Source organism: Oryctolagus cuniculus, chromosome 1, assembly GCF_964237555.1.
Source record: "Oryctolagus cuniculus chromosome 1, mOryCun1.1, whole genome shotgun sequence".
Lineage (NCBI taxonomy): Eukaryota > Metazoa > Chordata > Mammalia > Lagomorpha > Leporidae > Oryctolagus > Oryctolagus cuniculus.
Window position 1 is genome coordinate 213,973,778 of NC_091432.1, and position 27,631 is coordinate 214,001,408.

A 27,631-nucleotide genomic window follows, 5' to 3' on the forward strand; every position below is an offset into this window, starting at 1 on the left:
CCAGGAATTCACTGAGACTCAGCTCTGCTTACGGTCTGCTCCGCCTCCCCCCAGCGAATCATTCTCCCCCACCTGTTTTCTATATCACTTTTCCTTGAATAATGAGTGATTAGAGCATCTCTCGCTGTCATTGCTCCAGCTTTGTTTGTCCATGGCTCTTTCCCCTGCTGAAGTGTGAGTACATCAAAGGTAGCATTCATGCTCTATGCATCCCAGGAAGGGCCTAATGCTAGCACAAAATTACCTCTCCATTCATAACTTTGGATAAGTGAGTGATAGAGAATTAGATGAGACCAAGAAAGGCTTGGAGATGGAAGAAGTTGGGGGAGGGGAGGGTGGAAAAGGAAAGAAGGGTGAGACGCTATGGAAACTGTGAGGAAGGGCTCAACTTAGTCCTGGCCTTCTCACACGTTTTCCAGAACTACCTTTGACGGCCCCATAGAAATGATGGGAAGGAAGATTTAAAAAAAAACAATTTTATTTATTTATTTGAGAGGTAGAGCTACAGAGAGAGAAACCTACCATCTGTTGGTTCACTCCCCAAGTGGCCAGAGCAGCTGGAGCTGAGCCGTTCCGAAGCCAGGAGCCAGGAGCTTCTTCTGGGTCTCTCATGTGGGAGCAGGGGTCCAAGCACTTGGGCCATCCTCCACTGCTTTGCCAGGCCAAAGGCAGAGAGCTGGATCAGAAGAGGAGCAACTGGGACGTGAACCGGTGTCCATACAGGATGCCAGCACTGCAGGTGGAGGCTTAACAGCACCGGCCCCAGGCAAGGAGGCTTTTATAGTTACACTGAAATTTGTAGTTCTGGGTGACTAAGTGTGGACAATCAACCAGAACTTTCTTGGCACGTTACAGGCGTGTTTGCTGGAAATGAGAGGGCTTCATTGGAACGAAATGATTCAGTGAATCTGGATGCATATGTTTCTCTTTTCTGAAAAGATTATTTATTTGAAAGGCAGAATGAGAGAGAGAGAGAGAGTGAGAGAGAGAGAGAGACTTCCATATACAAATTCATTTCCCCAATACCTGTGACAGCCAGGGCTGGGCCAGACTGAAGTCGGGAGCCTGGAACTCAGCCTGTCTCCCTGCGCAGGAGCCTCTTAGGGAAGCCACTGGGCTTGCTTCAGTGAGTGGAGGGGCAGGCACGACGCTTCAGGGAAGCAGACTGTGGGCTTAAGGGTGAAGGAAGGACTCTGCATGCAGAGCTGCGATATTCCTTGTGGAGGTTCAAAAATGGCCTCTCCAAGCCTTAGCGATAAATGGATTTGAATGTGAATTTTGTTTCTTCTATGTTTTTAGTGGTCTTGGACATGTCAACCTCTGAATCTTTTAACTCATCTATAAATCGGCAAGTTTAAGAACCTTTTAGGGATGCTGTGAGTGTAAGAGATGAGCCAGATAGAGTATGGTGCAAATGATGGGGTATGAGGCCAATGTTAAGCCACCATCGTGGTGGGTTAAGCCATAATTTGCAGCGCTGGCAGCCCATATGGGCACTGGTTTGAGTTCCAGCTGCTCCACTTCCAATCCAATTCCTTGCCAATATGCCTGGGAAGGCAGTGGAAGATGGCCCAAGTCCTTGGGCCCCTGCCACCCATGTGAGAGACCTGGAGAAAGCTCCTGGCTCCTGGCTTCAGCCTGGCCCAGCTCTGGTTGATGCAGCTATTTGGGGGAGTGAACCAGTGGATGGAAGCTCGCTCTCTCTCTCTCTCTCTCTCTCTCTCCCTCCCTCCCTCCCTCCCCCGACTTTCAAATAAATCAAATCAATCTTCAAAGAAATCATAGTAGAAGAAAAGACTATGGTTTTTGTTCTTGGGGTTTCTTTTACATTTATAGGAGAATTTTTGAAGGGTACTAGGGGAGAGGAAAATGACACAGTTCAAGCGTAAGATGACACATGGGAGAAGATCTTGCAGTACCACAGACGACAGCTCACCATTCACAAGGGGACCTCAGAAAGTCCGTGGAAAATAGAGATTATGAAAAAACTGTGCATGGCTTTCAAATTGTTTTGGTACTAAAACTTATCTTTTGATTCCATTTTCCATGAACATTTGGAAGTATGCTCACATTACGGGGACACTAGGGTAGCAAGTCATTTATTTAGTCACTGATCACTGTAAACAACTGCATCTTTGGCAGTCTCTGGAGAAGCTTTTTGCCCTGGAATTAGCTGTGAAGGGACTCTGTTGTGAAGGTCATAACGATCTTGTACAAACCTTGAATGTGCTCAGGGCAAGTGGAAGAGTCAGAGAATGGAAATGCCACAACCTCTGATGGAATAGCAGGTTTAAGCGACTTTGTCATGAGATTACAATATGGGACTCCACTCTAAAGCTTTCGGAGAGAATGCTTCAGTGTTTGCTAGAAATAAAAACATAACACATTGGGTGTTGTCTTTTAACATGTCACAAATGTACTTTGTTTCAAAGATTAGCTTACATTAGTTCTTGAATCTTCGTGGCCAATTTTTTAGCATCAGCTCCACAAAATTCAAAAATCTGTTCACAAATACACAAAGGTGAAACATTTATTGGTTTCAAGTATTGCCAAGACATTGAGATTTTGAGTAGTTTTTTTTCCCAAGTGTAAAACTACTCCTCATTTCTGTCATCTGTAAGACACTTCGAATATAAATACACATTAAACATATTTAATTCATGACACTTTACTATTTATTGCCCTTTCAAATAGTTTATGCTAATGCTTTACCAAGTCTCTATTATTCTCCAAAATATTCCTGTAGTCTAAGATCTAAAACTTATAATGGGGCTGGAAATAAACTCAATTATTGAAACAACTCAAAGCTTTCATACGTTGGTACTAAGGACTTGTTAATTCATATATATGATGTGAAATGCAGGCCGGTGCCGTGGCTCAACAGGCTAATCCTCCACCTAGTGGCGCCAGCACACTGGGTTCTAGTCCCGGTCGGGGCGCCAGATTCTGTCCCGGTTGCCCCTCTTCCAGGCCAGCTCTCTGCTGTGGCCCAGGAGTGCAGTGGAGGATGGCCCAAGTGCTTGGGCCCTGCACCCCATGGGAGACCAGGAGAAGCACCTGGCTCCTGGCTTCGGATCAGCGCGGTGCACCGGCCGCAGTGCGCCAGCTGTGGCAGCCATTGGAGGGTGAGCCAACGGCAAAAGGAAGACCTTTCTCTCTGTCTCTCTCTCTCACTGTCCACTCTGCCTGTCAAAAAAAAAAAAAAAAAGAAATCCAATGACCTGTGACTTTCCACTTCCTGGCTTCTGCCTAGGTAACAGTTGTATAATTAATTGATCCTAAGAAGCACATTTTCTTTCTAAGTGTTCACATCTTTGAATCAGTTTTCAGCTTACAACAAATGGTGTGTTATATTTTACTTGCAATTCTTTCTAGTAGTATACGAAATATTGGTGCTTCTCTCAATGGATCCTTTCTGCTGCACCCCTACTACCCATTGCGATTTCAGTGCTAATGGTATTAGGTGGTTGGTGAGAAGAAAGAGAATGGGTAAACTGAGGCTGGGTGAAGACTTGAGTTTCAGCAGTCAGGATAGTGGTAGAACTTTGCGGCAGGGGTTGGAAAAGTCTAGAACTAACTAGACTTGAGACTTGTGCTCAATGTGCCGGAGAGAAGCAGATGTCCCCGCAAGTAATGATTCTGCTCTCCCAGGCAGCCATACTCTCCCTGCGTGCTGTCCTGCTACTTCTTCCCTGCAAGAACACCCCGGACTCGTGATTCCCTCTGATGCCATTTCACTTACCAGGTTGCGCATGGGTCCACTTCCATAACAGCAAATTATTCTTTTGAATCTTGAGAATATGTTTACCTAAGCACAGGTGCAGAATTTCACGCTTTATCTGAGTTGCCTGGTTTGTAACATTTCCCCTAGAAACAGTTCTCTTGGCTTTAGCCGGGCCGGGGAAGGAAGGTGTTAGAAGGCACCTGGGAAAGCTTCTCTTCCTGAAAGTCAGGAAACAGCTGGGTTGGTAGCGCTGGGACAAGAAAGGAGTGTTACACTCTTCGGGGAAATCTGAGGCCAGAGGACGTATCAGGATGAGAACTCACGGCAGAAAACACAGGCAGGCTTGGATGTATGAATGAGGAGATTTGGCAGGGAGCAGAAAAAGGATGCTAAGCTTAGCAAAGTGGCCAGAAAGTGGAACTCATTACCAGTGAGCCAGGGACCAAGGTGAGGCAAAGGAGGCCTTAGGGTGCTCCCAGAGCCTGCAGGATGGGGCAGAGGTGTGTGTGTGTGTGTGTGTGTGTATTTAAACTCTTTTCACTTGGGAGTAGCAGGACTTCTTCGGCAGTCCTGGCTGGTCTTACAGGAAACTTGTCCTTTGTCTCTACCCGATGCTTGGGTGGAATGCAGGGTGTGCGAGGTTTGGGGTTCCACCTGAGTCTCAGTCTTCCCCATGGGACTGAAAACGTGGGCTTTGCTAGGTAGAACAGTGGCTCCCACCTCCTCTTCTCATGCACCTTCTGTCCAAGATTCCTCTCAGTCCCTACCCCTACTCCTCTGTTTCAAGAGCAGTCTGATACACGTCAAGGAGCAGGCAAGACAATGTGAGCGGAAAAAGGCACTGGCAATGCAGGGATGAGAAACTCCCAGGGTGCACCTGCATCTCATGATCACCACCAGGTAAATCTAGATGCTCGTCTGGACCCCCAAGTGGTCCTTGTTGTCCTTATGGCAATAATCTTCGTGGATCTGATTAATTCTGTTATCTTAGCCCATCCTCCATAGCTAAAGAGAAGCATAGAGTCAAATTGTAGGAGGAGGTCTCTGGTCATTGACTTCTCTGCTTGGAGGAAATTTTCCCTCATGGAGGAATGGCACAGGTGCAAAGAACATCAGAGATAGGAGGGATGGGGATCTCCAGGGAGGGGTGATTTCTATGGCCATGGGTTTATGATATGCTTGTGTGTGCCGTCTGGCAGCCACCAAGGACAGCCAAAAGCCACAAGTGCAATAAGAGCCTTGGCTATAGACACAGAGTGTTATCCTGATTGTCCAAGCCAGGAAACTGAAACCACATTAAAAAAAATTCATTCACATTCAGAAAATCCCGGAAATTGTAAAGATTCAGTTTGGAGACTTGTTACAATGAGAATAAACTGTTTCATCACTCCCAAATCAAGATATGGGTGGTACCAGTTGCCAGGCTACCCTTCCTAGGCTCAAAGACAACCACTATTCAGAATTTTTCACACTAAACTAGTTCTGCTTGTTTTTGAACTTCTATAAATAGAATCTACAGTGTTTAGGTATTCTTTCACTTACATGATACTTATGAGATTTACCTGTGTAGCAGTGGTACATTCCTTTTCAGTGTGTTTTTAGATTTCCATAGTATCAATATAATACAGTTTATCCCCTTTGACTACAGCAAATAGCACTTCCTGGAAGATTCTTGTCCATATCTTTGTGGGGATGTTACTCTGTTGGCTTCAGGGGTCATTCAGTTTTGCTGGGGGCCAGCATTGTGGCGAAGCTGGTTAAGCCACTACTTGCAACTCTAGCATCCCATATGGGTGCTAGTTCATGTCCCGCCTGCAATGCCAGCATTCCATATGGGCTCTGGTTTGTGTCCTAGTTGCTCCTTTTCTGATCCAGCACTCTGCTAATGTACCTGGGAAAACAGCAGAAGATGGCCCAAGTCCTTGGGCATCTGCACCCACCTGGGAGACCCGGAAGAAACTTCTGGTTCTAGGCTTGAGCCTGGCCCAGCCCTAGCTATTGCGGTCATTTGAGGAGTGAACCAGCAGATGAAAGATCTCTCTGTCTGTGTCTCTCCCTCTCTCTGTAACTCTACCTTTCAAATAAATGAATAAATCTTAAAAAAATGAATTTTTTTACTACATAATGCAGTGGCTTTTACCTTGGTCAGCAAAAGCTATAACTTGTCTCTCTGTCTCTCTTGTCTCTCTTGTTCCCTGTAAGCCACTGCTCTTTCTTGAAGCTCAAAACCACAAGTCCAGTCATTGCATTCTTCCTTGTAAATGTCCTCAATGTTTTCCCCATCCTCATAAAATCTAAGCTTCCTGCAGGTCTCCTTGATTTTATCCTGTCGGCCTCACTGTTGCTCCCTCTCCCATAGATGGTGAACTCCAACAACAATTTACAGAGGGATTCATTTGTCTACTTTAAATGCAAGGTTGAACATCCCTCATCTAAAAATCTAAAATCCTGAATCTTCAAAATTAAAACTTTTGAGCACCAGTGTGACACCACGAGTCTATGGCTCACACCACTAAGTTATGAGGAACATAAACTTTGTTTCCTGTGCAAATCTATTAAAATATTGCAAAAAATTCCCTTCAGGCTATGCATATAAGATATACATGAACCATAAAAGGATTTAATGGTTAGACTTAGATATCATTCCAATTAATGAATGCCTACCATGAACCAAACTTACTCTGAACAAAACAGACAAAACACCCTCACTGAGTTCATATTCCATTGATAATTTTATATTATAATCTAATTATTCAAATAATTTCTGACCCATACCCATGCTTCTTCCCATCTTTTTCTGCTTGTTAATTTTAACCATCTTTTGTGATGGCGTCACCTGAACTCATGTAACCTGCCTTGAATCTTTCTCTGTGATCCAACAGCAATCTTTACAAGCCACTCTTTATTTTTTTTTTAAGATTTATTTTATTTATTTGAAAGACAGGGTTACAGAGAGAGGTAGAGACAGAGAGAGAGAGAGGTCTTCCATCTGCTGGTTCACTCCCCAGATGGCTGCAATGGCCGGAGCTGCACCAATCTGAAGCCAGGAGCCAGGAGCTTCTTCCAGGTCTCCCACATGGGTGCAGGGGCCCAAGGACTTGGGGCATCTTCTACTGCTTTCCCAGGCCACATCAGAGAGCTGGATGGGAAGAGAAGCAGCTGGGACTAGAACTGTTGCCCGTATGGGATGCTGGAGCTTCAAGCCAGGGCTTTAACCCGCTGTGCCACAGTACCGGCCCCACAATCCACTTTTAAGTAAGTGATTTTGTCATCTGTCTTCTCAGGAGATCAACGATTTTTTCCTCCATATTTTGAGTATCTAACCCAGAGCCATAGACAGAATATGTGCCATATTGATGGTTTTAGGCCTGAGATGCACTAAGCTGATTAAATCCAAGTCCCAGCATCTGGGCAGTGTAAGTTTCAGTGATATGATTTTCCCTGTCTTATCTTTCTTGGCCCAGTTTGCTTAAGACCAATGTTTCTTCTTTTTCTCTCTATCTAGCCTTGAGCCTCGTACTCAGGAGTTTTAATGAACAGAGCTAATAAATAAGCAGCAACTTATTAACAGAAGCATATTTCACAACAACTTTCTTTGGCTATCCATGTATAAAGTTTTTGTTTTTTTTTTTTTTTTTTTGACAGGCAGAGTGGACAGTGAGAGAGAGAGACAGAGAGACAGAGAGACAGAGAGAAAGGTCTTCCTTTGCTGTTGGTTCACCCTCCAATGGCCGCCACGGCCGGCGCACTGCGGCCGGTGCACCGTGCTGATCTGATGGCAGGAACCAGGTGCTTCTCCTGGTCTCCCATGCGGGTGCAGGGCCCAAGCACTTGGGCCATCCTCCACTGCACTCCCGGGCCACAGCAGAGAGCTGGCCTGGAAGAGGGGCAACCGGGACAGAATCCGGCGCCCTGACCGGGACTAGAACCCGGTGTGCCGGCGCCACAAGGCGGAGGATTAGCCTAGTGAGCCGAGGTGCCGGCCAAGAAAGTCTTTTTTAAAATATTTTAATTTTAACATATTTCTAGATTTTTAAAATTTATTCATTTTATTTATTTTAAATGCAGAGAGAGAGAGAGAGGTGAAGAGAGAGATCTTCCATCTGTTGGTTGACTCCCCAGATACCTGAAACAGCTAGGGCCAGGCCAGGGTGAAACCAGGACCCCAGAACTCATTTTGGGTCTCCCCCATGGGTGGCAGGGACCCAAGTACTTGAGTCACCAGCTACTGCCTCCGGGGTGTGGTATCAGCAAGAAAATGTAAAGGAGAGCAAAGTCTGCACACCAACTCAGGCACTCTAACGTGGGATGTAGGCATCCCAAATGGCATCGTAAGCACTATGCTAAATCCTCAGTCCCTCCACAGGATTTTTAAAAGAACCTTTGCTATGGATGTTTTCAAACTTAAAAAGAGAATAAGAAACTGAACCCCCCCCCCCCACACACACCACCATTTACCCATCACCCAGTTTCAACCAGAGGTAGTTTTCTTTTATTGTTTTTGCTTCGATGCCAAAGACATTCTGTCACCCACATAAAGTCCATTACTGGTGCTGGGAAAATGCAAAGGGGTTGGAGAAAGTGGCTCCCTCCTAACAAATGGACTTCAGAATCTGACTAATGATGCACTCATAAGACAATCTTAATAAAGTCTCTTGGTCAGTTGATGTACGATTTTGGTTGAGTGAATACTGGAATTACATTTGGAGCAGCTGTATGATCAAGTTGAGCTCATAAATTTTTCTGACATCTATACTAAGTTCAAAACATCTATGGCAACAACAACAAACCCTGAAGCAACCACATCAATGATATCAGCAAACAAAAAACCCCAACCAACCAATGAATGACATGTTTGGGGGATAGATGTAGAAATCTATGTACAGACAAGTTTTGCAATTTATATTATATGATTTTTCTTTTAAAAGAAAGATTTATTAAGGCATTAAATTATATGAATAAGATGGAAATGATATGTCCAAGAGAGAAGTTTTCAAAGTATCTCTGCCTTCTGTTGGGAGGTGGGCAATGCTAACTACTGACTGATCCTTCCTTGGCTCCTTTCTCTGACCACACCCCATGCATTTCTTCCCTGGAATCATCTATGTCATGTTTGTGATGGGTATTCAAGCTTTTCCATTTGACTTTCAAAACACCCAGGACAGACCTTGCAAATGCAAGGAGATCAATTAAGGCTAATGGAGTTGAACTAAAATCAAAACAAGAAGACAGCTTGAATTGATATGCACTCAAATTCACGGAAATCAATCTGTTAATTGTTTTCCTTAGCTCTACTGGCCTTCTCAACTTGTTCTAATAGTGAGATACCAGTAAAACACTAATTTGATTTTGTTTTCTTGTAGCTGATATGAAACTAGCATCTTTGATTCTTTGAACATTGGTGACTTGGATGAGAACAAAGATATTTTTTTTCCTGTGTTGGAACAGACAATATTTTGTCGTGAAGAGTCAGATAATACCTAGGTTAGCCTTTGCAGCTGCTCAAATTTGCTCTTATGCCAAAGCAGCCTCAGATTTTGTGGAACCAAAGGGCATGGCTGTGCTCCAGGGAAATTTTTACCTACAAAACAGGTAGAGGTCATATATGGCCCTTGGTTTGTAGTTTACCAGCTCTTATTCTTATTCTCAACACCTGGAAGTGTAGAGGTACTCAGGTCAACATGGTTTCCCCTTGAAGGGAAAAGGGTATGCACTTATCACTGGAAATATGGTATGGAACTTTGTTCTCAGGGATAAACGTGGTTTTGGGGTCCACTCTCTTCAATGGCATATCTTTCTGTTCTCATGTTTCCATTGGAAAATCTGCTCACATGCTCAGTGTTAGGGAAATAGCCTGTTTCTCTTCTTAATTCCCCCCACGTCAGAGGTGAATTATCCATAAACCTAGATGCAGCAATGAGCTTACCCCTCTCCTATCTTCTCTCTTTTGGTGGATACTCTACTCAATAGACAGGCATGTTGACCCCTCACTGTTCTAGAAGAGAGTGCTCGGACGAGAGTCCAAGATCTGCCTTATATATAGATCTGGGAAGCTATTACCCCCTTTCTCATTTTTGAGTCTTGACATTTGTATGAAGCAGCAATGTCTTTTTTACCCGGGAAGTTAAATTGCTCTTCCACAGCCCCAGATTTCCCCACAGGAGGGCTGTCTCAAGGTCTAGGCATCAAAGGAACAGTAGGAAGTGTGTTGACATAGGGCGCCAGTCATGCTCTTCAGTGAGCACTGTTTAGAACCACAACTCGTATGAAGGGGATATTTGTATTACCTACATGACTTGTGAGAAAAGGGTTGAGGCAGCAGATCTGATTGCTTATTCCTTGTGTATCTCCAAAGAACCTGCAAGTGTTCTTTGTTGATGATGGATGACTTTGTTATATATTCCTTGATGACTGGACTATGCTAGGCTGGCTTGTCAAGATGTTTTGCACAAACACTACAATTGATGGTGTGCACCTGGTTTTATTGTTGGGGTGCTATTATAGTGCCATGGTGGTTGTATAGCAATGGTTGCATAATAAGATTCCTCTGTGACAAAAACCCATCACCCCCATGAAGCTCTCAGTCCCCGAGCTTAAACAGTGTTCCTAGGCAGAGTCATTCAACATATATACTGGAAATTCATTGCTGGAGAGAAAGAGTACCACTGTGGCCTCTAAGGAAGAACATTAGAAGTCTGTGCTGTCTGCTGTGGCCTGGGAAGGCAGTGAGGGATGGCCCAAGTGCTTGGGCCCTGCACCTGCATGGGAGACCACGAGGAGGCACCTGGCTTCTGGCTTCAGATCGGCGCAGTGCACTGGCCATGGCGGCCATTTCGAGGGTGAACCAACAGAAGGAAGACCTTTCTCTGTCTCTCTCTCTTTCTCTCACTATCTAACTCTGCCTGTCCAAAAAAAATAAATTAGTCTGCGCTGGACTCTACCAATGTGTATCTTTTCTTCCTGCTATTTTCACTCTGTTATTTGCTATAGTAAATGCTAGCTGTGAATATAACTTGCTCTAGAATCTTGTAAGTCCTTCTATTGAGTTACAAAGCAAAGCACTCCTATATTTCAACAATGAAAATTTCAGAGGAGATGAACTGGGTCAGGACTAGGGTGAAAATTGAAGTGGTACTAAAAACTCAAGATAATTAACACTTTAATAGATATTAAGTAAAAGTATTAAAATCAATGCAAAGGCCCATGATGAACAAAGCATCAAAAATTTAAATAAAGATAAGCTTTGACCCTATACTTACAAGATCCTGGCTTACTTAGACACACATGAAAGCAGCACCTTTATCAATGGTGCCAAGGTCACTAACTGGTGCTAGTAGTTGCTGTACTGCCCTGTCTTTCCCTTCATCTCCATTAGCTTTTGCTCCCCACAATTGTTAATCTTCGCCACTGCATCAGTTGCTTTTGGGACTGATTGATCCCTTTTAAAGAATCTGTGTCTTTCAGAGCCCTGAAGACTGTGTGCAAGTTGTTTTACTCCCTTGGGCAGAATTCCATGTCTAACACATTTCCCAGCAGGTTGAATGTCTTAGAGCAAGCAGTTCCTGAATGTTAAAATGGCTTAGATTAAATGGATGTGCAAGTCTTCAGAGAGCTTTAGAAGTGTCTCCTAACCTTATTCCTAAATGTCTATTTATTCATAACTGCTCAGGGTTATAGGCACACAGCTAGATCCTGGGATTCTAATCATAGCTATGTTTTATAGAATGTACCAAGTCCAGTGCTAGGAACTTTATATACATTATCACAAATTTTCATGACAATCATTCAAAGTCAGTTGGTTGTTCCCAGTTCATAGAAAAGGAGAGTGAGCCTCAAGGTGGTCATGGTACATTCCTAAGTCCACTTGTGCTAAGAGGTGGACCGGGGTTCAACCGACAGTTGTCTGACTCCAGGGATGTGACAAATTGATGCAGACACCCTTTGGAAAGATGGGGCAGGCACTGTTCTGTAGGAAGTTGAACAATGAACACTGGGAAGGTGGTTCTCCATGGACAGCCATACTCTTCACCTCCTATGTATCACCCTATGCCCCTACCTTGCCCTTGAAGACACTGAGTTTGTGACCCCTGCTTCCAAATCTGCTCTCTTTCTAGCACATCGTAGTGCAGTCTTCTTGGAATTCTTTTAATCTTTGTACTTTGGTGGGTGCTTACAGAAAATGGCAGTAACTCCCACAGCCTCAGAGGAAGCCCTGTGTTTTACAAGCACAAGGGAAGGAGCTTTTTCCTAATTCCTATGAGAGTGTAGTCCAGCAGCTGGATTCTTCTGAATTATTCACTTGTGAATAATTCATTGATTAGCATATACATATCGTATTCCATCACTCTTACTAGTGGAGCTAAGTGCTTTGTGAAGCCCTTATCCCCTAATATCAAAGAATGACAGAGTCAACTTTTGAAAGTGGCTCATATTTAAGCAGTTGGCCAAGTTGATTATTATTTCTTTGTTTCTTTATCATTTCCCCTATGCCATAGACATACACCAACCATGGATCGGGAACCAAGGTTATTACCCTAGGGAATCCATTGATGGGCTTTAAAGAGTCATTTATTCTATTAGCTAGTATTTGCAGACACTAGTCTTGTTTATGTGCTCCCTTTGGCTCTTAGTCCTATCATTATGATTAATTGTGAACAGAAATTGATCACTGGGACTAGTGAGATGGCATTGGTACATGCCACCTTGATGGGATTGAATTGGAATCCCCTAGTATGTTTCTAACTCTACCGTTTGAGGTAAGTCAGCTTGAGCATGTCCCGAATTGCACATCTCTTCCCTCTCTTATTCCCACTCTTATATTTAACAGCGATCATTTTTTCAGTTAAGTTTCAACACTTGAGAATAACTGTGTATTGATTACAGTATTCAACCAAAAGTATTAAGTAGAACAAACAAAAAAATGCTAAGAGGGATAACGTATTAAGTTGTTCATCAACAGTCAGGGCAAGGGCTGACCAAGTCACTGTTTCTCATAGTGTTCATTTCACTTTAACAGATTTCCTTTTTGGTGCTCAGTTAGTTGTCACCGATCAGGGAGAACATATGGTATTTGTCCCTTTGGGACTGGCTTATTTCATTCAGCATAATGCTTTCCAAATTCTTAACAGGGATCACTTTTCAGTTAAAATACTAACTGATAGAATAAAAAAGGGAGAGAACGATCCAACATGGAAAGCGAGATACACAGCAGACCCATAGAATGGCAGATGTCCTAAACAGCACTCTGGCCTCAGAATCAGCCCTTAAGGTACGTGGATCTGGCTGAAAAGCCCATGAGAGTATTACAGGCATGGAAAGCCAAAACACTCTGGCAAAAACAAAAACAAAAACAAAAACAAAAACAAAAACAAAAACCTAAATGAAAGATCTCCAAAAGTGAGATTCCAGTGGAAAGAATGGGTCATCAAAGAAGGAGGTTCCTTTCTCTGAAGGGAGGAGAGAACTTCCACTTTGACTACGACCTTGTCTAAATATGATCAGAGTCGGTGAACTCAAAAGGCTTCCATAGCCTTGGCAACTCATGACAAGAGCCTAGGGTGATTACTGATGCCATAAACAAGAGTGTCAGTTTGTTAAGTCAACAACAGGAGTCACTGTGCACTTACTCCTCATGTAGGATCTCTGTCCTTAATGTGCTGTACATTGTGATTTAATGCTATAACTAGTACTCAAACAGTATTTTTAACTTTGTGTTTCTATGTGAGTGCAAACTGTTGAAATCTTTACTTAATATATGCTAAACTGATCTTCTGTATATAAAGAGAATTGAAAATGAATCTTGATGTGAATGGAAGGGGGAGGGAGAGGAAAAGGGGAGGGTTGCGGGTGGGAGGGAAGTTATCGGGGTGGGGGAAGCCATTGTAATCCATAAGCTGTACTTTGGAAATTTATATTCATTAAATAAAAGTTAAAAAAAGAGTCATTTAATATCCTACTATTATCTGCACATTTCAGTTCATGTGCATACATTCATTTTTTCTGGAGAGAGAATTTATGGCCTTTGTTAGATTCTAAGAGGGTTTATAAGTCAAATTTGTGAGCTACAATAGTTCCTTCTTTTCTGTGATTTTATTTTTCGAAATTTTACTTGGCTGTGGTTTTGGTTACTGGTGGCCAATTGTGGTCTGAAAATATTAAATGGAAAATTTCAGAGTTTACAATTTTGAAGTTTTAATTTGTGTGCTGGGGCAGGCATTTGTCTTACTAGTTAAAAAGCCTATAACCCATTTTGGAGTGCCTGGGTTTGAGCCCTGGCTCCACTTTTGATTACAGCTTTCCACTAATGTGCACCCTAAGAGGGCAGTAGGTCATGGTTCGAGCAACTGAGTCCCTGACACCCTTGTGGGGTACCCAAACTGAGTTCCTGGCTCCCAGCTTCAGCCTGGCTCAACTCTAGTCATTGTAGGAACTTGGGGAGTGAACCAGCATATGGGAACTCAGTCTGTCTCTCCATTTCTCTGCCTCTCAAATTCATTAACTAAAAAATACATTGCATGCTGTTCTGAGTAATGTGATGAAACCTTGCACCATCCTGCTGTGTTCCACCCTGGATGTGAAACATCTGTTTGTCCGGCATAAGCATGTAGTATACCCTACCTGCCCATTAATTACTTAGAAGCTGTCTAGGCTATCAGATTATCACAGTACCACAGTGCTTACATTCAAGCAACTATTATTTTACTTAATATTTCCATTGTGTAAGAGTAGTTATGGTGGTGATTTGGACACACCAAAGAGAAGCTTCCGAGTGAGTGCTTCCTTTAAGTAAAAAAGTAAAAGTTCTCTGCTTAATAGGGTAAGAAAAAAAGTCACAATTTGAAGTTACTAAGAGCTACGTAAGAATGAACGGGAAAATATAGTGTATTTATGCACTGTTTCAGGGAGCCACGGGGTTCTTGGAATGTTTCCCCCATGGACTGGGAAGCCTGCTGCTCATATAGTAGAATATGGTAACATTCTGGTTATGAAAAACCAGCCAAGGTTTTGGGTGGCCAATTTGGAAGACACCACAGGAATGAACTTATTTCCCCCAATTAATCTTCCTGGAACACGGAAAGATATACATGGTGAAAACATAAGAAATAGAGCAGGAAGGAAGCAGCCCACCTTATTTACTGCCTGGAATTTGCATTGGCTCCCTTTAGTCCTAAACCATGACATAGTTATATTATATTATATTATATTATACCCCTGCCACGTTTCCACCCATCCTCTGCAGGAAATCTGCCAGCGATGGCCAGGGATGGCCCATTATCCACCATGGCCCTAGGTCATCCTACATAGCTTGATTTGCTTTACTTTTCTGAAGTTTCATTTTATTCATGATTTATATACTTTGAAAGTAGTTGCAGTGAGCTAGCATTAAAGGGCAAGATAAAATAATGAAACCATTAAAGGATGATGTAGTGTGGGGATGGCAGTTAGGCTAGGAAACTGGGTAAAGGAGGTTACTGTATTTCAGTGATTTGAGCGGAGGAAGTAATTCTGAGATTCTTGGCAGCAGTGGCAAAAAGAGAAACCCAAGGGATCCCCTAAGTCTTCTAATCTAATGCAAGAGGCAGATGGTGTTTTCAAGGGCAGAAATAATCTAACTCTGTGCTGGTAGGAATTACCATCAGGCTTTTAACGGAGTCTACAGTGAGAAGACTGTACATTGGCAGTGGCTCTCTGCCAGGTGTTTTACTAGAAATGTGAATGCATTTTGTATAACAACCCTTAACAGAAACTACTCTAGGTTTTTTGTTTAAATAATAGATAAATGGCACTTAACTCCTTTAGTAAGTCCATTTTCAGTTGTGCTGTCCTAGGTGAAAGACAGCAGCATATTTATGAAGTTATTTTAAAGAACTGGGTTTAATTTTTCTCTACCCCTGGAAAACAGTGGATGTTCATGGAAGTCTTTCTAGTCAGTTCTGTTGAAACAGGAAGGAAATTGACATGAGTGAGTCTTTTCTTCAGGCCACCCCAAACCTCCTTTGCCCAGGGACTTTTCTTGGAGATCATTGTGAGATAAAACATGGGAGGAGGGTGCTTGTATTTGGTACGAAAGTTAGGATACCGCTTGAGACACCCCCATCCCATTCACGATGCCTGGGCTCAAGTCTGGCTCCATTCCAATGTGCACCCTGGGAGGCAGCAGGTGATGGCTCAAGTACATGAGTCCTCGCCAACTACATGGGAGCCTAAATTAAGTTCTGGGCTCCTAGCTTTGTCTTGTTCTTGCCCCTGCTGTTGTAGGCATTTGTTAAGGGCATTTGGGGAATGAACCAGCAAATGGAAGATCTCTATTTACCTGTGTCTCTTAAACAAAATAAAAATAAATACTTTTAAAATAAAGGTTAAGAATCTGCAGGAAGTTTTCAGAGATGCTATGGTTTAACTGCAGTGTATATGTAATGGTGGAACTGCAGATTCCACAGAGCCCTACAGAGCTGTCTAGGCACCCCGTGCTGGAAGTTGAGTCAAAGAGGTAAAAGATTTGGAGTATTGTCCCTATGGGATCTCCTCTCCTTTTTTGGCCCTTGTCTTTTGCATAGAGGATTGATATTCTTTGTCAAATGGGCCCAGTGTTACAAATCTGAATTGATTCAGGTATGAATCTGCTAGGAGACACAAATGCCTATGCAGAATTTAGAAGTAGGTCCACTTGTATGTAATAACATAAATGGTCTCAAGCCTTTGTTTCATTTTAAAACTCCATAATGTTAAGTTAGTAATATGCAATGAGAAATTCAATTCTCAAGAAAACTTGGAACATGGCTACCCAGAGTGACCTTGGAATTAGAAAATAAAGATTTAGATCAGCTTAATTGATGGTGCCATCAGTCCAGTTAGCTTTATTTTCCAATAGCTACCTGGTGGAAAATTCAAATTTGATGCCCTTCGTAATCTCTAGAGCACAGGCATTTTGTTCTATCAGTTCAAGACAGCCTTAGGGGTGAGGCTTCGGCCTAGTGGTTAAAATGCCTTTGGGATAACCACATACCCTATCAGAGTGCCAGTGTTCGAGTCCCAGATGCCAGTTCAATTCCAGTTTCCTGCTGATGTGCACCCTTGGAAGCAACCGTGATGGTTCAGATAGTTGGATCCTTGATACCCATGTGGGAGACCCAGATAGAGGTAGAACCTCCCGGGTGTGGCCTGGCCCAGTTCCACCTGTTGTAGACATTTGGAGTGAAACAGCACATGGGAGATCTCTCACTATTTTTCTGTTTGTCTCTTTTTGTTGATCCAGCCTTTCAAATAAATAAAAATTAAAAAAGAGCCACACCCTGTAGACGCCAGTTCAAATGCACTTGTTTAGAAGAGTATTGCCCTGCTTGTTTATGAGGCCTTTTCCATCTTCATGAGACTAAGTAGGGTCCCTCAAAACACAGCTTCGATTTGCTCCAGAGCCTAGGCACAATCAGTTGAGAACTCAGAGTCTTGTCTTGTCATAAAATGGAGTAAAGACACTTCAGGAGCAGCAGCCACCCAGCCAGCTCATTTGCAGAGGGAGTGAAACCAGAAAACTGTGCCGAACTGAAGGAAACTTGCTCTGAGTCCTATCTGGTACGAGGACAGAGTCAGAAGTGGAGCAGAGCCGGCAGTAGCAGTGACGGAAGCATTCATACGTTCACTCACTCGCTCACTCATGCGTTCCTTATATACATAATGAGTCTTTTCTGTCCACCCAGAACTCTTCCAAGTGGGCTAAACACTGGGCTTTCTAAAGCCACTGGGCTTTCAGGGAAGCAAGAATGCCTCCAGGTGCTTGGGATGGCACGAGAAAAATACACAAATGCAAGACGTGACTTAAACAGAAAAGGACTTGGAATAGTACATTGGGTTAACATCATGGAGACACTTGAATGCCAGCCTTGGATCTAAGGACTTGCCTTGAACCTGTAGGAAGTACAAGGGGAAGGGCATCCGATTTTAGGTAAGGGCATGGCATTCATGGATCTGTGAGAGGATATATTTGGAGAACAGGGCAGGGCTGTGGAGCTAACTTGGGGGTGAGGAGGGCTATTCAATCATTTAAATAAAACATATTTGTAGCTGGAACTAGAAGCAGGGACAAAATTGTTGGAGAGCAGCTAGGCTAGGAAAGGATACAACATTGTGAAACACTGATATTTGAGAGCAGCCAGAGACAAACTAGAGGAGAGCTTGGGGAGGAATTTAGGGTAGAAGCTAAAAGAGAAGAAAATTCCCACAGTGAACTGTGCTTCCATGTAACCAAGGTATACAAAGATTGGGAAATGCTATTTAAATCAGGGGCAGGGAGACTCTTGGTGACTTCCAGCTACATCAGCCCCATTCCCTTCCCCAAATTAAATCCAGTGATAGGATGCTTTTACCTAAGTGCTTTGGAAAAGCCTGGAGTTAGCTCTGGTTTGGTTTATTTATTTATTTTTATTTTTTGACAGGCAGAGTGGACAGTGAGAGAGAGAGAGAGACAGAGAAAGGTCTTCCTTTGCCGTTGGTTCACCCTCCAATGACCGCCGCGGCCGGCGCACCGTACTGATCCGAAGGCAGGAGCCAGGTGCTTCTCCTGGTCTCCCATGGGGTGCAGGGCCCAAGGACTTGGGCCATCCTCCACTGCACTCCCTGGCCTGGAAGAGGAGTAACTGGGACAGAATCCGGCGCCCCGACTGGGACTAGAACCCGGTGTGCCGGCGCCGCAAGGCGGAAGATTAGCCTAGTGAGCCACAGCGCCGGCTCTGGTTTGGTTTAGATTATCTTGACTAGAGCACCAAAGGCCATTCCTATGATGGAAGTCACTGGTTGGTCCAGGCCTGGAGAAGCAGCCCTAAAGAAACACATGGACTAAGCAGAGAAGACGCGATTCCTCAGAGGATGATGGAGAATGGCTGCTGGGTGGAACAAAAAAGCGTTCAAAGTCCAAGGTTGCGAACGGCCAATGCACAGAGGCCTGGAACCAAGCAGAGGGGATGCAAGCAAGCTGCATGGAGCCTCCTCATTTCTGAGATGAGAGAAGATAATAAAAGATGGTGAACAGGCAATTTGACATGTAGGTGGGCAAGTTGAAGGGACAGATGTTAAATAACTTCAATTTTCAAGAAAAAACCAGGCCAGCGCCATGGCTCACTTGGTTAATAATCCTCTGCCTGCAGTGCTGGCATCCCACGTGGGCGCCAGTTCTGTCCCGGTTGCTCCTTTTCCAGTCTAGTTCTCTGCTGTGGCCCGGGAAGACAGTGCAGGATGGCCCAAGTGCTTGGGCCCTGCACCCGCATGGGAGACCAGGAGGAGGCACTTGGCTCCTGGCTTCAGATCAGCGCAGCACCGGCTGTAGCGGCCATTTGGGGGTGAACCAATGGAAGGAAGACCTTTCTCTCTTTCTCTCTCTCTCTCTCACTGTCTAACTCTATCTGTCAAATAAAAAAAAAAAAAAAAAGAAAGAAAAACCAGAGGAGAGCATGTTTTTACAAGTAATTTAAATCTATCACACCAATTATATTACAATAAATATAAACAAATAGAAACTGAAAATAAAATTCTACAGCTAGCATATCAACTGCTTTTATTTTTCACTTTGCAGATATAATCTTCATAAATCTTAAGCATGGATTTTTACCTTATATATTCTTCATAACATTTTACATTGCATGCCATTTCTAGAATAAATGTATCATAATTCACTTAGCCACGCTACTAAAGATATTAAGATGATTTCCATTTTTTTAAATTTATTTTTTTAAGATTTTTATTTATTTATTTATTTGAAAGTCAGAGTTACACACACAGAGAGGAGAGGCAGAGAGAGAGAGAGAGAGAGAGGTTTTCCATCCACTGGTTCACTCCCCAGTTGGCCACAACAGCTGGAGCTGGGCTGATCCAAAGGCAGGAGCCAGGAGCTTCTTCCCAGTGTCCCACACAGGTGCAGGAGCCCAGGGATTTGGGCCATCTTCTACTGCTTTCCTAGGCCATAGCAGAGAGCTGGCTTGGAAGTGGAGCAGCCGGGTCTCAAACCGTTGCCCATATGGGATGCTGGCACTGCAGACAGTGACTTTACCCTCTATACTCTTCCATTTTTAAAAATTACTCTCTCTCTGGAATTCTGACTTTCAAATAAATAAAGCTTAAAAAAAGATAACTGAGGCCAGCTTTGTTGCATAGCAGTAAAGCCGCTGCCTGAAATGCTGGCATCCATATGGGCACTGGTTTGTATCCTGGCTGCTCCACTTCCCATACAGGTCCCTGCTAATGGCCTGGGCAAGCAGCAGAAGATGGTACAGATGATTGGGTCCCTGCCACTCCCATGGGAGACCTGGATGAAGCTCCTGGCTCCTGGTTTTGGCCTGGCTAAGCCCTGGCCATTGCAGCCACCTGGGGAGTGAACCAACAGATGAAGACCTCTCTAATTCTAACTTTCAAATAGATAAATAAATCTTTTTAAAAAATCAAGCATAATGCTACAATAAGTATATACTTAGCTGTTTATTTTTCATGGGGGTATTTCTGAAGAAAAGTTCCCAGGAATGGAATAAATGTTTAAAAAGGGTTGAACATTTTGTGCTTCCTAAATGTGTTGCAAAAATCGCCTTTCACAAGGTATGCACAATTGTCAGTGTCCTAGGCCAAACTCAGAATCACTAGTTTTGTCATATACTGGGTATTTTAGACATGTTACCCCATTAATGTCTTCAAGATAACCAGCATAACTTACAGAATGTTTAATGCCAGAATGGATCTAAACACTTCAGTCATGTTATAATTAATTTAACTCTCACAACAAACTTACGCAGAAGATAACTTAGTAGGATCCATATTTTTGCAGATGGGGAAACCAAGACACACAGAGAACAAGAAAACTGCTCAAAGTTCCACAGCCGGAAAGTGGTGGAATCTGGACCCAGACCCCGCCTGCTCCACCACGAGGCCGTGTCGCCTTGTAACAGCTTCTGTTGAATGTTTCCCCAGCTGTGCTAACAACGTGTATGCAGTCACGCAAGAATTTCATCGTGTTCTGCTCTGGAAGATTTTCCTTGATGGTTCTGCCCAGGGGAGGGAAGTTCTCGTGGATTTGGACATCTCAGATAGGGAGATTTATTATGTTATGCATTTTTTAACCTGTTGCTAGTGTGTAAAATTTGAAAATTAAAAATTGCATTGCTCAGTACTAAAATGAGTGCAATTTTTCCTCATTCATCCAGGATACTCCAACTTTTTTTTTTTTTTTTGATCTGATGGTTCTATAATCTAATTCAATACTGCTGGTTACCATGGAAACATACCTTCTGGCTTTTCTTGAACATCTGAAATGTGGGTATTGCTTTGACATGACAAGTTTTAGCCAACTCCTAGGAAAGAAAAGAAAAGCATAAAGTCATAGTTCTGGAAATATGGAAATAGGCTAGTGCAAAAATAGAAAAGTGGATCTTTACAAATTACACTTGAGACATGGGATGGTATATTTTTCTAGCATTTTAAGACAGGTTTACCCTTTAGTAAAAGTCATAAACAGTTGTTCTATCTGCAGGGAATTGGTTCTAGGACCCCCACAGATACCAAAATCCATTCTGAAGTCCCTTAGATAGAATGGCATACTATTTTGCATATAACCTATGCACATCCTACTGTGTACACTTCTTTTTAATTTTTATTTATATATTTTATTTATTTGAAAAAGAGGGAAGGGGAAAGAAACAGTAGAGGGAGGGAGGGAGGGAAGGTGGGAGGGTGGAAAAAGGGAGAGAGAGAGAGAGAGAGAGAGAGAGAGAATATCTCCCATCCATTGGTTCACTCCCCAAATATCTACAACAGCCAAGGCTAAGCTCGGCTAAAACCAGGAGCCAGGAACTCAATCTGGGTCTCCCACATGAGTAGCCAAGACCCAAATATTTGAGCTATCACCAGCTATCCCCCAGTGTGCACATCAGCAGGAAGCTGGGAATATGAGCAGAGCCAGTACTTGAAGCCAAGCACTCGGATTTAGAATTGGGGTGTCCCCTGTAGCAGCTTAACCCTTATGCCAAACGCCTGCCTCTTCTGTATATTTGAATCACCTCTAGATTGCTTATAATGTCTAATGTGATATTAAATCCATGTTAATAGTTATTATGCTGTATTACTTAGGAACAATGGCAGGAAAAACCATCTGTAGTTTTTCAGTACAGACACGTTTTCTTAAAGAATATATTTAATCAATATTAATTGAATTTGCAGAGGCAGAATCCATGTACTCTGACTGTAATACAAACATACAAGAGCAGTATGAGGAAATTTACAATAATTTATCAGAAGAAACCGGTTGAATTCAACTTGATTTTAATTTGATAATGTGATTGCTGAGACAGTGCTGCTCAATGACACTGTATTCAAATTTTAAGTCTCTACATGGAGGATTTAAGGCTCTTACCGGAGAATCATCGATATCCACGTTAGCAAACATTACATTTTGGTATTGCTGAGACAGTGCCTTCAAAACGAAAGAATAGAAATGCCCTTGTTAGTTTGGCATTCATATTAAAACAGGTACTAGAAGTATCTTTTCAGCCAAAAGGTTGTTAGATAACTAAGCGTCACTCTGGCATTTCCCTACTGCCTAGAACTGGAAGCCCCCAAATGCCAGATGATGCCAAGGTCAAGCACGGACCAATGGCAGAACCTGGCTCTACAGAATCACAAGATTCAAGTTTCAAGGTTGGAAAAGGACACACAACAGACCAATAATGAAATGGGGTGGGTTTAGACATATCCTAGGGGAAAGTAGGTTTCTCGTGGAAGGGAACTCTGGGAGTTTGTCTTCAAGACACAGTTCTAATACCAAGACCCTACCTCTACCTTCTCATCATGCCAAGCTTTATAGGAGGTGCTGGTACTGGTGGTGGCAGCAGGTGGTTCTGGCCAACGCAATAACGACATTTTTATGCAGTTGTGGCCTGACTGCTTCCCACCCTCAATACCAGCCTTCTGTGCTCTGCTATGTGTTGAAATTCGATTTCCCAGATTCCTTTGCCAGCTGATTTCTCTTCAGGTTCTGCCAATGGGAAACATTTGCAGGAAACAGAAGGAGGAAAGGGGGAAGACATTACACTCTTCGGCTTCTAGTTGTTTCTGGAAACAACTTAAGCAACCGTGACAAGTGTGGTTGGGTAATGGGTCTGGAAGTTCAAGATGCAGCAGCAGCAGTCACAGTGGCCTGCAAGTGCCAGCTCCTATGTTTCTTTTCCAACAGCTGGGTTCCAAATCCTGACACCATCTTGAGTTGTTTGCTTGCTATCCTATCTCAAGAATTTCCAGGCACCTGCTGCAAACGGTAACTCTCTTTGATGGTGCTGTGAGGTATCCAACATTTGGCCAGGATAATGAAATAGCAACACTAATAGATGAAGCTGTCATTGGGCAGGGGGGTTTCCAATGGAGAAGCAGGAGGAAACATGACACGAGGTGGGGGGAGTTCTAATGGAAAAGCAGGAGGCAGCGTGGCACGAGGTGTTGAGGTGAGTACAGGCAGCGTTTGCTGAGGAAATTCTCCTCAGTGGCTTTGAACGTGGATCATTACTGAAGCGGAGTCATTCTTCAGTGGTTCATCAGGACAGTAAAGGGGGGTGGGTGGAGACTCTTGGATGACAGACACAGGAGCCTTTAGGGTTTTAGAGTTTTTCAGGTTAACAAAACAGTGACTTTGATTGGCAGCCTCTCCGTGCCTGGCAGGAAAACGACGTCACCCAAGAACCTGGGCAATTGATTTGCTCACCATCTGCAGCAACATGAATGAAACAGAAAATAGAACGGTGGTTGGCAGGGGAGAGGGAGGGTAAATGGGGAGCCAGACAGTGGGTATGAAGTGTGTGTGTAGTCTGTGTACCATGTAGTGTTTGTAGGTAATAGTCTGGTCTTGTGCACTTAAACATATATTAAAAGTGTAAATCTTCTGTTATATGTTCTTTCTTGTAAGAAAGAAAACAAAGCCGGCGCCGCGGCTCACTAGGCTAATCCTCCGCCTTGTGGCGCCGGCACACGGGGTTCTAGTCCCGGTCGGGGCGCCGGATTCTGTCCCGGTTGCCCCTCTTCCAGGCCAGCCCTCTGCTGTGGCCAGGGAGTGCAGTGGAGGATGGCCCAAGTCCTTGGGCCCTGCACCCCATGGGAGACCAGGAAAAGCACCTGGCTCCTGGCTCCTGCCATCGGATCAGCGCGGTGCGCCGGCCGCAGCGCGCCGGCCGCGGCGGCCATTGGAGGGTGAACCAACGGCAAAGGAAGACCTTTCTCTCTGTCTCTCTCTCACTGTCCACTCTGCCTGTCAAAAAAAGAAAACAAAGTACACACAGAAATATTTGGAAGTGATAACGCATCTGCATATATCTAGACTGCATATTAAATATGCACAGTTTTTGTATGTCAGTTATGTCTCAATAAAACCATAGGAAAAATTAAGAATGCCTTTAAAAAGACACATTATTTATTCAGATAATAAGACTGAAGAACTGGAGGAAGTTTACTCTTTTATATTATAGTTAAAAGTAAGCGCGTTTATTGTGCTCTGTAAACTATTCTAATGTTTAGAAGTTCTGAACTCTGGAACTTTGGTAAAATGTACTTACTATAATGTGAATCATCCATTTGTACAATTGGACTCTTTTGCACAGATATTTAATTGAATTTTAAATTATTCGAGAATGGGGGAGAGGAAGAGAGAGAAAGGGAGAAATAGGGGGGAGGGAGAAAGAGAGACAGCGAGAGCTCTTCCACCTGCTGCTTTGCCCCCCCCCCCCCCCATGCCCACAAGAGCTGGGGCTGGGCTGGGGCTGGGGCTGGGGCGGGGCTGGGGCTGGGCCAGGCTGAAGCTGGGAGCTGGGAACTCAGCCTGAGCTGCCACCCGCTGCCTTTCCGGGCGCCCATCAGCAGAGAGTGGGATTCAGAGCGGAGCCGGGGCTAGGACCAGCTCCAGTACGGGGTGTGCGTGTGTCCCAACTAGCAGCTGAACTTCTAGGCCAAACACCCACTCCTCTTTTTCACATAGTGATACTCCTTGCAGAATTATTCATAGGCAAATAGTAACCATATTCTGGCGTCATTTACTTAGAGCTCATGTATTATCTTCAGGTTAACCCAAAACACTATGGTTCTCTAATGGCTCAGGTGTACCAAACTTTCAACAATTCCTGGGAAAAACATTTAGGGATTTTCAATTTCTGGTACAACCATGATATAGACACTGATGACACTCACATGAAAAAGAGGAGACATTCTTTTGCAGGGACCACACCATTTTGCTGAAAATTCAACCACTACAAGTTTGTATCCAGCAGCTTTCAAAAATGTTTTCAATTCATCCTGAAACCAAAACATAGATGAGGAAATGTGCATAATCTCATAGAGTCTGTCAGAAAAGAGAGTGATAGGTTAGTCAGGTTAGTTCTCAAAAATCTGAACTCATTGTCCTACCCCATTTTTTCTAGATGACCCAACATTTTCTACATGTCTCTGAGGTCAGACATATTCCTCTTTCTAATTGCATATCAATAATGATAAGCCTACTAAAAGGTTAGGATTCTATTTACCAAATGAGCTGATAATGGAGGTTGGTAATGATGATCACTTCTGGGGAGACACTGAGGCTGACCAGGGAAAGATGAGGAGGGAGGGTGGGACTGAAATATTGTTCAAGGTAGATATCTATTTCTATATATCCATATCTATATACTCCTATGTGTATTTTTTGTTCAAATAAGGACCAACATATACATTAAGAGTGAAATTTGAAAAGAGAAGAACTAACCTAATCTAACCTCTTGAGTCCTTTCTTGTTTTGTTTTGCTGTGGGGGAATGACCACGATTTAAGTGAGTACTCATTCCATCAGTTGTGCAGGTCATGTAAAAGAGAAGGCTTCCTGGCCAGTGCCGCGGCTCACTAGGCTAATCCTCCACCTTGCGGCACTGGCACACCGGGTTCTAGTCCCGGTCGGGGCGCCGGATTCTGTCCCGGTTGTCCCTCTTCCAGGCCAGCTCTCTGCTGTGGCCCGGGAGTGCAGTGGAGGATGGCCCAGGTGCTTGGGTCCCTGCACCCCATGGGAGACCAGGAGAAGCACCTGGCTCCTGCCATCGGATCAGCACGGTGCACTGGTCGCAGCGCGCCAGCCGTGGAGGCCATTGGAGGGTGAACCAACGGCAAAAGGAAGACCTTTCTCTCTGTCTCTCTCTCTCACTGTCCACTCTGCCTGTCAAAAAAAAAAAAAAAAAAAAGGCTTCCTTTCCTGAGGCCTCAGATCGCCGTATCTACTCTTCTGTGTGGACAGTGACTCTCCCAGGCTGGTGATTTCATGCTTGGTTTATCTCCCCAAGTGCCTCCAGTACTCAATACTGATCCATCCCTGCCCCTCCCAGAGTTCTGACGGGTCTAATCTGAGTAGTTATGGAATAGTTACTGCCTGAGCAAATGCTTTGTTCATACAGAAGGCTGTCTTGAAATATTTTCTCCTTTTCTCTTGTTGTGTCTCATAGTCTCACACAGTCTTTACACTCACTCTACAGGGCATGTACTATTATCACCCCTAGTTCACAGATGAGAAAACTGGAGTTCATTAACTTTCTCAAGGTCAACCAGCTGACGAGTGGTGCAGCTAGGATTGTTAACCTAAGGAGCCTACTTGCAGAGCCCATTTCCTTGACTACAACACAAAATCATTCCCTGAGTTCTTGGTGGTGATGGGACCCATATTTCCTTTCATTGGCCTGAATGGGGGTTGGGCATGGGATTGTTAATTGGGTTAAGTCAGTAAGGGCCTAGCCCCATTAGGGATGCGGTTAATTCCACACAAATGGTGTGCTTACTCCCTAATAGGGGACTTGACAATTATGTTGCCTTTTGATTTAGTTTCAAGCAGGTGAAAATGGTGACTCCCAAAGAGGCACTCTCTTCCTTTATCACCATTCCTATAGGATACAGTCACTAATTCTTTCAGAGCTCTGCCAAGCCTCCATTTTCTCACTTGTTTCTGAAATAAGGTGGATGCCATCCTCACAAGCTCCCACACTGTTTGCCTCCCAGGAGTTATTGCTTGACTGTGAATTGATCCAGTTGGGCCCATGAACTTGACTTGGCTGAGTTATCTGAAGGGAGTACTCCCACTGAACAGGTATTCATTCAACACATCCCCATTGAAGCCTATACAATGCAGACATTGGACAAAGCTTTAGGGTACATCTGTGGGTCAGAACACAAACCCACAATTCCTTTCTCTCACAGAGCTTACACTGCAGGAGTGGAAGCCAGCTGGTGGGTCATCAGGTAAAACAGGAAGGACGTTAGTGATGCTTTACTTACCAAGAGAAAAATGAAGCGGGGTTGGGGGGAAGGATGGGGATTGGGTTACAAGTGCAGTTGGTGTGGTCAAAGTTCACCTCAATGAGGAGTGGAGTTGATATCTGAATAAGAGTAGGAAGGAGAGAGCTGCCCTTCATAGGTATGTCTGGCGGCTCCATTCTCTTTCCTAGGGTAAGTGAATCTATGTGGATTCTCTAAGTTCCATAGATTTCCAAGCACAGCTAAGGGCAGGGTCTGTGAGGAGCCGACCTGAACCCAGCTAGCATCAGAGCAAGAAATAAGAGTTGGAATGGAAGAAAACCCTTTTTGATCCATTTGTCCCTTGGCCACTTCTCTAGATGGTGCCATCTCTCGCGGAACAGCACAAGGAGCAAGAATGTAAAAGCCTTCCCTGGTTACACAGCAAGGAAGGAAGTCGCCTCAAAGCTTGTTGAGTCTGTTCAAGATGGCCACTTCTGAAATATTCAAGGAAGCCAAATAAGCACTTGCCGTGTCTTTTATAACCTGCACCATGGTTTCCAGCCGGCACCTGCTGACGAAACTCTGTTGGTCCAAGAGGATCACTGGAGCTGTCTCATTAATTATAGGATCCTGGCCAGAACATAAGGGTAAC

At 43.8% G+C, this 27,631-nt stretch overlaps 2 protein-coding genes across 3 annotated transcripts in view; one reads left to right on the plus strand and one right to left on the minus strand.

Moving 5' to 3' along the window:
- Positions 1–20,876, plus strand: part of LOC138844960 (uncharacterized) — a 65,411-nt gene extending 44,535 nt beyond the window's left edge. Inside the window, exon 4 of the mRNA XM_070055453.1 lies at positions 20,529–20,876. Coding sequence (XP_069911554.1) covers positions 20,529–20,831 — 303 coding nt within the window. The 3' untranslated portion in view covers positions 20,832–20,876. The remainder of the gene's footprint in view (positions 1–20,528) is intronic.
- TXNDC8 (thioredoxin domain containing 8) lies at positions 1,749–27,631 on the minus strand. Of its 2 annotated transcripts, XM_051855947.2 has the most exons (7): positions 27,508–27,624; positions 24,923–25,073; positions 22,110–22,169; positions 20,986–21,051; positions 3,743–3,808; positions 2,443–2,501; positions 1,749–2,364 (listed from the first exon to the last, which is right to left on the minus strand). In XM_051855947.2, exons 2-7 carry the CDS (start codon positions 25,058–25,060, stop codon positions 2,355–2,357), a joined length of 399 nt encoding a protein of 132 aa, XP_051711907.2. In that variant the 5' UTR covers positions 25,061–25,073; positions 27,508–27,624; the 3' UTR covers positions 1,749–2,354. The 2 variants fall into 2 exon arrangements, with proteins under 2 accessions (XP_051711907.2, XP_017202126.1); XM_017346637.3 differs by lacking the exons at positions 1,749–2,364; positions 3,743–3,808 and having other exon boundaries at positions 2,397–2,501; positions 24,923–25,027; positions 27,508–27,631.